The sequence below is a fragment of the Populus nigra genome, chromosome 15 (genome assembly GCF_951802175.1).
Source record: "Populus nigra chromosome 15, ddPopNigr1.1, whole genome shotgun sequence".
NCBI classification, from domain to species: Eukaryota; Viridiplantae; Streptophyta; class Magnoliopsida; order Malpighiales; family Salicaceae; genus Populus; species Populus nigra.
In genome coordinates this window covers 14,486,355-14,498,589 of record NC_084866.1, presented here as the reverse complement: position 1 = coordinate 14,498,589, position 12,235 = coordinate 14,486,355, and the positions used below count along the sequence as shown (strand labels likewise).

General features: G+C 29.8%; 2 protein-coding genes across 10 annotated transcripts in view; both read right to left on the bottom strand.

Moving 5' to 3' along the window:
* Positions 1-12,235, bottom strand: part of LOC133674814 (cuscuta receptor 1-like) — a 97,672-nt gene that overhangs the window by 39,516 nt on the left and 45,921 nt on the right. The window lies entirely within an intron of this gene.
* Positions 3,416-9,147, bottom strand: LOC133674376 (receptor-like protein 9a). 9 transcript variants are annotated; one of them, XM_062095441.1, is made up of 6 exons: positions 8,728-9,147; positions 7,986-8,141; positions 7,786-7,854; positions 7,538-7,684; positions 5,776-5,856; positions 3,416-4,305 (listed from the first exon to the last, which is right to left on the bottom strand). In XM_062095441.1, exons 1-6 carry the CDS (start codon positions 8,954-8,956, stop codon positions 4,271-4,273), a joined length of 717 nt encoding a protein of 238 aa, XP_061951425.1. In that variant the 5' UTR covers positions 8,957-9,147; the 3' UTR covers positions 3,416-4,270. The 9 variants fall into 9 exon arrangements, 3 of the variants coding, with proteins under 3 accessions (XP_061951425.1, XP_061951427.1, XP_061951424.1); XR_009835217.1 differs by lacking the exon at positions 3,416-4,305 and adding an exon at positions 7,314-7,410 and having other exon boundaries at positions 5,192-5,856; XR_009835219.1 differs by lacking the exon at positions 3,416-4,305 and having other exon boundaries at positions 5,192-5,856; positions 7,314-7,684; positions 7,986-8,334; positions 8,728-9,146.

Here is a 12,235-nt window from a genome sequence, read left to right as displayed (position 1 = left end):
GCCTTGCAAGCATAGTTTTAAAACCCGGCCTGACAGATTGGCCCGAGACCCGGTTGACCCGGAGCTGGAACCGGGCTGAATTTATAAAAAAATAAGAAAAGTTCAAAACCCGGTTAACCCGGTCAAAAATCCGGTTACAACCTGTTGACTTAAAAAAAAACGACGTCGTTTTGATTTATAAAAAAAATCAGAAGTATAAAAAAAAATCAAAAGTGATCCAAGTGACCCGGTCAAAATCCAGAATCCGGTTCTTGGACGGGGTCGATCATCGGATCGGGTTTAAAAACAATACTTGCTAGAGTAATGAGTGTGTTTTTTCTTCACATTCCTAGTTTTTGTTTTTGTGTTATTTTTATTTACTGGTTTCTTGTAAAAATAGTAGGGAGGGCTCTATATCCATCATTTTCATGGAAAGTGAGCTGGCCAGCGATAACCTTTTATTCATGTTTTTCCACAAAGAGACTTTGACTTGGTGTCAACTTTTCGGTTAATTACTTTAATGCAATTCAATTTTTTTTACAATAATGTTAGTAAAATCACTTTAATTATTCTTTCGATCTTCCCGTGTGATTCACTGCACCTATTTAAACTTTATTACGGTAGACAACTAAATTTTTTCTTTCACTCGGTATTTATTATATATTCAATTCGTTAATAGTTGGAAACAAATATATTTATAACCAGAAAACTTAGTGATTAATAAAATATCTTTGCTGGTTTTGTTAGAAAATAATGTTGTCAGAGTTACCTACAGTTTTTAGATGAGTTTGGATTGATTTTGTTTTATTTTTAATTTTTGAACTGTAAAAATATAGATAAATTTAAATAAATATTTTTTACAATAGTTTTAGAGTGAAATTAGAGTAAAATTTATACCTTTAAAATAAAAAAAATATAAAACATGTTTTTTATGTTCCCACTGTTTTTGTATTTTATATCATGGTAATTAAATGTTGCCTGATTAACATAACACTAAATCATAATAAAAAAATTAATTGTGAAATGGCATAGTAGTTGGATATATTTGTTTTTTGTTTTTGGTGTATGTGATTAAATTAATTATTTCGATAAATGACATATGTATTCGGGGGAAAATAAAAAAATAATCTAATTACTAGAGAGGCATTGGAGCCTTTAATATTTTGCAAAGGCATGGAACACGATGCCAAGGGAATGGAAGATAGTCGTTGACTGCTGGCGTCAACCCAGAAAATTCTAAAATATTCTCATCATTTCCAAGAAAACTCTATCAAGAGGAATTCTTCATTTATTTGGTAGGCCAGCAAAAGTCAAAAGGCAGTGGTAGACTGGTAGCTCATCATTTCCACGAAAATTCTATCAAGGAACGAAGATATTTTCGGAGAATAGCAGAAAATAAATCAAACCAAAGCATTTCCCAAATTTGTCTCTATTTATTTGGTATAGAACCATCTTAATGGTTGTGAGAACATCAAGGTCCGAAGAAGAAGAGGAATTATTTATGGGGCACAGTCACAGACAAATCTAGAGAAAATACAGAGTTGAGTTAATTCACCTTAAGAAGATACAGATTCCGTGAGTTATGGTAAAGATAGATATTTTAGAGAAAGTGGTGCTCAAAGGCTTCAAGAGAGTTTTGTCCAGAAAAAATTTCCATAAACAACTCAGGTTATTCTCGTTTAATTTTTTTATATATTAGAAAAGAATTGATTTTAACAATGAAGATTATAGAAGACGATTGTTACAAACTAAAATTTCAAGACGAAGCTGAGAAATTTGAAGGAGCAAACTAAGAATTTACCAAAATCTGAGCAAGTGGTTTCTAGATAAAATAAAGGAATCACATCAACATCACTAGTGGTTTCTAGATAAGCATAACCCATAGAACGGGTTGTTCTTCCACTTGTGAGATTCATTTATATCATAAAATAAATTATAACAAGAATAAAATAAAATTGGATTTGAAAATTCTCCAGAACTTGGCAACGCATGATGTGTAACAGACCCATAGAACGGGAGTGAGTTACAAATGACCCATAACTACTCTTGCCAACAATTTTAGTCTCAAGAAGGTATGGAGATTTTCCATGGATTCGACCTTGATGATTGTACATAAAATTTGCTTCTAATATGGTTCCAAATATGGCATCTTTCTGATTAATGAACAGGGCATCTATTGATACTACATATGAACGAACACTTCAATTTGTTGGTGGAAGAACCGTAAATCTCCCTATCTTAAGTTTATTACAAGACTTGTGCCTGTCAATATAGCCATCAGAATTTCGTTTAGTGTGGAAAATCCATTTACAACCCACAACATTTTGACTGGGATTGGAAGGTAGTAGTTCCCATGTTCCATTTCAAACAAGAGCATTATATTCTTCAGACATGGCCTTATGCTATTTTGGATCTTTGAGAGCTTGGGCTGATGTGGTGGGTTCAAGATCAAGAGGTTTGGATAATTGGGTGTGAAGATTTAGTTTTTGAAGAGATTTGCGAATGTTATTTTTGGCCCTTGTTTGCATGGGATGATTCGGTTGGGTAGCAGTTGGCAGGGGATTTGTGGCAGTCATTTGATGTGTTAGGTTTTGGGTATTGGCTGTGTTAAGATGAGAAATGTCACGTATAGCAGTTGGCAGAGCTTTCTCTGCACTGTCGTGTGTTTAAAGATATGTGGGGTGAAAGACTGCCTCTCTTTTGCTGTTTATAGAATGCTGCCTGCAAGTAAGAAATTGAGATTTTGAACATTTTGTTTCATTTGTTAACTTTTGGGTTTCTGAACTCCATTTTGCATTCCATATATATCCACCCATTTCTATTTGAGATTTTTTTAATGATTTTTGTAGTATTTTTTTTAATAATTTTAGTGTGCTTATGTTAAATATATAATTTTTTTAAAAAAATATATAATACATTTTAAAAAATAATATGCATCAGAATAACAAACAACAACACTACCTCCCGTACTATACTCGTGAAAAGTGAATTCCCCAGTAAAATGCAAACAGACTTCCTTTGGCACTCGTAGAATTTCAGTCCTGGACCATAACACAAATATTTTTTTGTTAATGATAATTATATTTTAATTGTCAATTTTATACTGAAATGAACATAATAATCCATACTCGACGACCTCCTAAGTAAAACTTCACTAATGAGTTCTTCTTTCAATTTTTAATAAAATTAAGCCAGAGCAACGGGATAACATAAATTTGACTGTTGGACTGATGGAATATATATATATATATATATATATATATATATATATATATATATATTATTTGATTGATTTTAACAATGAAGAGTATAGAAGGCGATTGTTACAAACTAAAATTTAAAGATGAAATTCAGAAATCTGAATGAACAAACTAAGAATTTACCAAAATCTGACCAATTAAGGAACGAATTTAAAGATGTGTTCCATGCCATTAGGAATCATCGATGCTGCGAAGTGCACTCTTGGAGCATGGTAATCTCATCCGATATGCTGAAAAAATTATGACAGAGATTTCTTGGAGGCTGGATCGTCTTCTTCTGTCCCGCAATGATCCTTTCAGACGCTTCATCAAGATGTCCTTCAAATTCAGGCAAGATATTTTCATTTTTTATTCTTGTGAATATTATATTGGTCATCTGATAGTGTCGAGTTGTGGATTTACTAAACCAAACCAGCCTACAGATCATGTTTCAGTCATCATCAAACTGACAATTTGTTGTGTAAGGTGCTTCGAGAAAAATAAAAGCCTTTGGGAAATAAGAGGTCAAAAAGTACCATCCATGTCTCTTTTCTTTCAAATAGAATTTCTAACTATTTTCATGTGTTTTTATCACTAGGCTCAAAGCCTAAGAAGCAACCCAAGAGGGAAAGGACAGAAGAGGAGAAAACTTTCAGAAGAAGGGCAAGATACTTTTTTTTTTTATCGAAATGTAAAAATATATTAAAGATAAAAAAATATACAAGGCTGGAAGCCTGGAAAGCTAGTAAGTTCAATATACAAAAATATACAAAAAGGGACAGGCTCCCTAACTAGGCATAAACATCCATGCCCACAAAAATAGAGTAACAATCAAGCAGAAACTGAGCTTGGTTAAAGTAGGAACCTAATCGGCAATAAGGTGCCAAACCTAACCAAAATGTGAAAGGAAAATAGAAAACAAATTAGCATTGCTGGAAGGCTACCAGCACATAAAACCTGAATGAGGACATGCTGCAGCAAATCAGACATGAAGGAAACCACAACCATAGCAGAGACCTGACAACCAGCACAGATGAAGTCCACAGGGGCACCTAACACAAGAAGCCCCAACAGGAGAGAAGCAAGACTGACAGGGGCAAAAAGATAGCAGCATCAGCATCAGCTGCAGCCAAACCAAAATAGGCCATCACCAGCAGCAAAAGAGGACTAGACTACCCTTTGAAGATCTCACTGAGTCTCTTATCCGCGAATCTCTGATAAGACCAGTCAACCCGGGTTTCCTAGTAACCCTCAATTAAATATTAGATGGCAACTCCTAACAAAATCAATTCCAAATAACAGAGAGCAAAAACCGCCATTGCTAGGACAAGATGACGCCGCGCGCGGGTGTTTTCCGACGTGCGACAGTGATGAGGACAAATAATCATAGGAATTATATTGTCGTGGGAAAGGATGAGTAGATATCATACAAGAAAGGATGTTACCAGAAAGGTGGTTGTGAGATAGATCAATCAAGGTTAATTGGTCCAAGCTACATAATTGAATTGGGATTTGACCTTCAAGATTGTTATAACTCAAAAGTAGAAATCTCAAGTTATATAGCCTATCAATCCATTCTGGAATACTACCAGTTAAATTATTATGGGAAAGATCTAATGCAAATATCTCAGAGGAATCACAAAATGCCATTGTGATCGGCCCGTGCAACTTATTTCTAGACAAATAAACATGTCTTAATTTTGAAGAAGCATCAAATCTAGGTGGTAAACAACCAGAGAAATTGTTCCCTGATAAGTCCAAGAATTCAAGAGAAGGCATATTCCATATCCATATAGGGATCTTCTCTCGCAAACTGTTGTTGGATAGGTCTAACACTTGCAGCGAACTAATGTTACCCAACGAGAAAGGAATGCTTCCATTAAAACCATTATCAGACATTAACAAAACTTCTAATGCTGGCAAACAAGCTCCGATTTCTGAAGGGATTTGGCCTTGGAAGTCATTCATGGATATACTTAGAAATGACAAATTCACATGAGAATTCTTTGGCAAGAAGAATGGACCTGAAAGAGAACAATTTTCTAAATGAAGTTCTTGTAGGTATGTGTTGTTCTCAATCAACCAATTTGGAAACTCTCCCTTTATTTGGATGTTTGTAAGATCCATATATTATAGGTTCACTTAGTGGTAAAAGAACTCGGGTAATGCTCCCGCACCTTGTCCAATACCGCTCAAATAGAGGGACTCTAACTGGAACTTTGGGCTCAGATTATGATCATCTTCTTCTGTGAATATTTCATTACTTGATCCATCAAAATGCTTGAGTTTTGAAAGGTTGTATAATGGGCTCAATGATACAGGATCTTCAAGTGATTAGAAGAGAGATCTAGATGCTAAAGGAAAGTCAAATTTGCCAGACATGGAGGCAATAAACCACTGAGATTATTGTGATACATATGTAGCTCTTGGAGATTACTTAAGTCACATAAGCCTGATCACATTATAATTTTGAAAACAAATTTAAAACTCTAAGTTTCTAATAGAAAATATATAACCTAGAGAGAGAGAGAGAGACAATAAGAGTTATCAATCTTACTGATGGTTTGTAAGATGCTGTTATTATTGAGAGTATTGTAACTTAAATTTAAGAATTTCAAGTTCCTGAAATGAAGGACGCCTGCCACAATCAAGAAATTATATTAACATAGAAACAATTAAAATTATAAAGGAAATGAAAGAGTTAAAAAGAAGCAGCTTATAAAATGATTTGATTTCTAGATTTAGAATTTAATTCTCTCTTAATGGTCAATTTGCTCTAGTAAGTAAATTTCTAATAAATTGCTAGTTTTGGTGGTCAGTGTCACGTGATTCTAGTCAATTATTGGTTGGGTAGTGTATTTTTTATGTTTTTTTTCTTATGTTTCTCGAGTTTTTTATTTAATTGACTTTAGTTACTATTTTTTTTTTTAATTTTCCAGATTAATATTATAAAAGAAAGGCTATACAGATAAAATAAAAGTTCAAGTTTAAAATATTATAATTTCATCAACCTATATCACACTATTATTTTTTTCATAATTGTATTTTTAGAAAGCCATATTTTGTTAAAATATAAGGAAATCATACGTGAAACTATCAAAACTGATATTCTTAATTCCATATATATTTTTTTTAGAAAATGCTTTATTGGCAAGATGTTTCTTGGGTAGAATTCAAGATGGTCTTAATTCCGGTTAATTAAATATTTTATCAGCTAAGGAAAATGGGTTATATATTCTTTATCTACATTAAATTGATATTCTTTAGAGAAAATAAATTTCTTCACGACATTAATGAGTGTTATTAACATTCTTCCTTAATTCTTTCTCTTTCTATAGATTGATAAGACTTGGACCGTTCTCTCTCGAGATTGCTTTTTATATGTCATAGTAAATTTAGAAAATAATATTCTTTATTTTATAATTTCATATTTTGTAATCTATCATTTCAAGATATTTAAAGCACTCATGTTGTCTTTTTTTTATATATGGTTTTGAAAATAATAATATCTTATAATATCAATCTATTAGTGTAAATTATTTTGATTGGTCCACATATAAAAATATTTTAAAAAAATTCCACGTATATATAAACAAGATCTCCCGTGATTTGTTTGTTCAACTTTCCTAAGAGGTTATTATATACAATAATTCCTTACTAATGAATTATGGCTAAAACAAACTAAAAAATAGAAAGGGAAGTGTAGAAATTGTAGAGTCCAATTAAAAGAGGGATTTTTTATATGTCTGATGAAAAGAAAAAAAGAAAAATATCATTGTTAATTTATTCTCCTCTTAAAAATAGCACTTTCAATATAAGAATATAAGAAATTATTGTATTTTTTTATTATCATTGTGTTTACATTACACTGAAATGGTGTTGAGAGAGGACTAAAATTAAATTGAAATATTGTTAATATTAAATGGATGGTAGACTTTTAGAATATTAAAAATTTCAATTGAGTTAATTTCTAAACTTGAGATTTAATTGTTTTTCCGGGACTTATTTAGTGAGTTGCTAAAACATAAAAGATTAATTCTATATGGACACATCTAATTGAAGCGGGTATAAAAAAAAGTAGAATGGTTAATTTACCTCCAAAAGATACAATGCTACTAAGAGCAGACAATGACATATTTTTTAGAGAACGCAATGCTCCAAGGCTTTGAAGGGAGTGTTCATCTAGAGAATACTGGTCCAGATACAAACTTTCCAATGAACTTAAATTTTGCAACTTTGTTTGTTCAAAAGTAGCAAATTGAATTTTTGAATTAATCCCAAATATATAAACATCACTGTATGTAAAATATATAACTTACCGTCACCTAATTTTCTTCCTGTAAAATCATTGTGGTGTAGAAAAAGTGTCGTGAGATTTGGGAATGCTCCTAATGATTGCAGTAACAGGGACATATTTCCATAGGTTGTGATTTTTCCGAGATATAGAGTATTCAAGCTGCTTGGACCTACAAGTTAGTTAGGGAAGAAACGTATAATTAATATTGCATGGATATTATCTTCATGATGCTACCAGCTAGGTAGGTAATGTGAATGTATTACTAATTACCTCTTGAAGCTACCAATTTGTTAATATTGTTGCCGCCCAAACCCAAATGCTTCAAGCTGCTCAAGGATTCTTGATATTTATAAAAAAATTTAATTAATTCACTACAAAACATAAATTGTGTTTTTTAAAATTAAATTTAATAGATAATTGTGTTAATTGAATTTAATATTTATAAAAATAATAGTATATAAAAAACTAACCTTTCAAATCTATTAGCCCCTCCAGTCTATTATAATCTAAATATAGTGTTTTAAGAGACGGAAGCCCCTCCACAAATGATAAAATACTGTTATTGAAGCTATTATCTTCCAAGGCAAGGATCTTCAAATTGCTCAATTTATGTAACCCATAACCACCTATATATATAAAAAAAAAATTAAAGACTTTTACTTGAGGGCCTAGCTGCTGTGGTCAACTGTGTGACTTGTTCCGCCCCCGTCCCGGGTTCGATCCTCTATGTGCACGCCTGTTACCCCCGCGGTGCCTAACCTGCTCCTGGGCTTGCAGGATGTCCAGTGGGCCGTGGGGAATAGTCATGGTGCGCGCAAGCTGGCCCAGACACCCCACGTAAATCAAAAAAAAAAAAAATTAAAGACTTGATGTAAAGAATAAAAAAATATTATTAGAGTAATTTAATTATTGAATGATCAAGAGGCCTGTAATTGTTAAGTGACTTCATGTAAAGAGGTTGATACGGTGAAAGTGAAAGTAAAAGGAGTAATTGTTAAAGTAATTGTACAATTTGATGATTATAATATTTGTTGTGGTTGGATTAATAATGTAAGGAATCAAAGAACACCTTATTACTATATATGATTTATATTTTCTTCGATGATGAATTACTGTGGAGAACCAAAATGATACTAATTAGAAAACACCTTATTTGATTAATTTAAAAAAACTAATCTAAATTAATATTTTGTAACACTTAAGAGAGCAAACCTTTCTTCTCAACCCAACCAGCTATACGATTATCCATCAAGATGAGACTGTTGAGTTGTTGGAAAGGAAGGAACAAGGAGACATTTAAGTACCAATCTCCCAGTTCCTCATTCCTTACGCTCCAAAGATAAGAGTCCGGTGACTCGGCCTGTTCTGCTGCTGCAGACAATACTTTCCCATTCACAACAGTGGGCGTCGCGTTTTCTCCAGGTAGGTAGGGAGGTGCCATTGGGATAGTTAAGAGAATCTTTGAGGTGCCAGAGAGCGACTCTCTCTTCCTCCAAGCAACCAAGAGGCAGCCATCCTTGCAGCGAAACCGTTATCACTAACACCGTCAACACCTGAAGGAACAGCCCCATCTTAATTAATATCAACTATTACAATATTAATTGTTGCAAATGGCAGCGAGGAGGTTTAGGCTTTTATAGAGGGCAATAAATATTTGTAATTCAATGTTCATGACTTTCTTAAGCAAAATAAATTTTTTTAAAAAAATCTTAAAAAAAATTCTCAGTAATTTTAAAAAATATCTTTATGAAAAACACACTTAGCAGCCACATAAGTTAGAAGCTTCATTTCTTAAACTAAAAGATTGTTTACGAATAAATTTGAAATCGTGTTTTTTTAAAATAATATTTTTATTTCAAATTATTTTTTATATATTTTTTTATCATTATGATATATATATTGATATTAAAATTAATTTTAAAAACAAGTTTTTTTATTTTATTTTAATACATAATTCAAAATATCTGAATTCATTCATTTAACATTTTTGTTCAATATATATAATCTCTTTGTCTTTTTTTATAATACTTTTAATCTGAATATCTTAAAAGAAACATGACAAGTTTTTTTTTTATTTTTAACACTACTGATTACTTCTTTAAATATTAGTTATTGTTGATGAATGAGAATTAAGTGGATAGAATTTTAGGATTTCTAGAAGAATTAATTCTCTCAAATTTTGTCATATTTTCTGTTTTTATTTTTATTAAGTTGTCTTTTCTTTCTTACTTTTTAATATTTTTTGGATGAGAATGAAATATTTTATATAAACTTTTAAAAAAACTCTGAGATTTATTCATATATATTGTGTGACTCTTTACTTATATAAACGGATGAAGCATGAAAATTATGGTACTTTTTTTTATAATACTATTAATCTGAATATTTTTTAGGAAAAAATGCATAATGGAAATGTTTTCTTGGACCCACCTCATGGGGGAAAAAATGCACGATGGCACCATCCAACGGGCCCATTCATGAAAAAAATGGATGATGGCATAGGACGGCAGTGTCCTCTTCATTACATTTGTTCTCATTTTGATACTAACATGTTTGTTTTACGTTTGAATATTATTTTAAAAAAAATAATTTTTTTATTTTAAATGATTTATCTTAGTATTTTCATATCATTTTAATATATTGATGTTAAAAATAATTTTTTAAAAATAAAAAAATATATTATTTTAATACATTTTCAAATGAAAAACAATTTAAAAACCAACTATTACCACACTTCCAAACACCCTCTAAGTTGTGCTTGTGTTGATTTTTTTTTCGTGTCAAGACTTTACTATTCATCCTTTTGTATATTATTATAGATGAATTATTTAAAAAATTATGTTTTTTTAATTTGTTTCTTAATTTGTTTTTTAACAATTTAGTTCTAATTAAACTCAATAGATTCTGATTTTTTATGAAAAGATAGGATTGAAAGAAGAGGGGAAAGACACCAAATATGAGTGCAATGTCATAATTTTGTAAATGATGCATTTTGGTTTTTAAACTTTAAAAATCATGTAAATCATACAATTCTAGTATTTTAATATTTTTTTAATTTAATTTTAATATAAAAAATTTATTTTATTATTTTTTTAATTTCTAATTTACATAGGAGAGAAAAATCATCAAATTCTAACGAGCCCAACTCTTGTTAAAAGTGGAGAAAAAAATGGATGATGGCAGAGGACGGCAATGTACTCTTCATCACAATTCCTTTCGTTTTCGTTTTGATATTATTAAGTATTGCTTGCGTGGATTCTTTTACTCTGCAAGGCCTCACTGTTTTCTCGAATAATATTGAGGATAGATTATATAAAATTTTATATTTTTTTTATTTGATTTTTAAATTTAATTTTTGATGATTTAGTTATAATCAAAGACCATTTAATTTTTATTTTTTTATAAAAAAGTAAAATTAAAAAAAATGAATCGAAAAAAAGAGAGGTTAAACATGGATGTTATAGTCTTACAAAAGAAACACTTTTATCCTTGAATTTTAAAAACAACAGTGATATTTATATAAATGGATGAAACATAAAAATTATAGAAGGCAATTGTTACAGACTAAACTTTGAAGATGAAATTGAGAAATTTCAAGGAGCAAACTAAAAATTGATTTATACATATTAATCACCTTGATGAAAAATTACTATTCATTATAATTGTATAATTATGAATTTGTTCTTGCAGAAAAAAGGATAAGATTATCTTTTTGTCTTGGTAGAATTATTTTTAATATATTGTATAAGGTTATATTTGCCATTCCATTTTTTTATAGTAAAATTACTATTTTGGCCTTGGAATATAGAAGTCTTATGTTTTTGCTCCACAAGTGTTTTTATTCTTTTATTTTTTTAAAATAATTAATTAAATTTCTGTTTAGAATGCTTTAAGTATAATGTAAATTTATTTTTATAAAAAAATAAAAAACACTTATAAAAAAATTATATAGAATACTTAAAGAATAATTTAAATATTAATTTTTTTTATAAAAAATAAAATAATTATAAAAATAATTAATCAGACATAGCCGCTACCAAAAAAAAGTTAAAACATTCTTTAATATTTTTTTAACATTTAAAAAGTTAATATACGTGCAAATATACTAATAATCTCTGGAAAGAAAGGAGCAACTTTTATGTATGCATTATTTTCAAGGAAATGGGAAGTAAGATCATAGCATTAACCTTTTATTCATGTTTTTTTTTTTTTAAAAAAAAGAACTTTGATTCGGGGTCAACGTTTCAAGAAGGAATATAAGTTACGGTTGATTACTTTCATGCAATTCTTTATTTTTTATTTTTTGGGTACTGTATGGTCCGAAGAAGATGTCTTTTGTAGTATATAGAGAATTTTTTAAAAACAGTTTAGAATTATAATTCACATCCGAATTAATAATATAATAGGTTTTAATATTTACTTTTAATATATATAAAATGAAAGATATTATGAGTTTTTGATTAATGATGTTAAGTCACATATGTTTATAAAAATAATTTCTATCAACCAAATGATATGTTTAAGAGTTTGCAATATGTATTTTGAATTTAATATTAATAATTATAGCTTTCTAAAATAAGTTTATTTAGTTTATAAAAACTGTTCATTTTTATTATCTCAATCCATCAAAATTTTAAATACATAGCATTTAGCGTTAAGAATTATACCCATTGAAAATATCAGTATATTAAAAAATTCAATAAATATATATAAATAATTT

Coding starts and splice junctions, on each gene's coding strand:
- LOC133674376 (XM_062095440.1), bottom strand. CDS start 8,956: ATGGCACCTCCCTACCTACCTGGAGAAAACGCGACGCCCACTGTTGTG. Junction 7,855..7,985: donor GGGGCTAATAGATTTGAAAG/GTTAGTTTTTTA, acceptor ATAAATATCAAG/AATCCTTGAGCAGCTTGAAG. Junction 7,685..7,785: donor CAAATTGGTAGCTTCAAGAG/GTAATTAGTAAT, acceptor ACTAACTTGTAG/GTCCAAGCAGCTTGAATACT.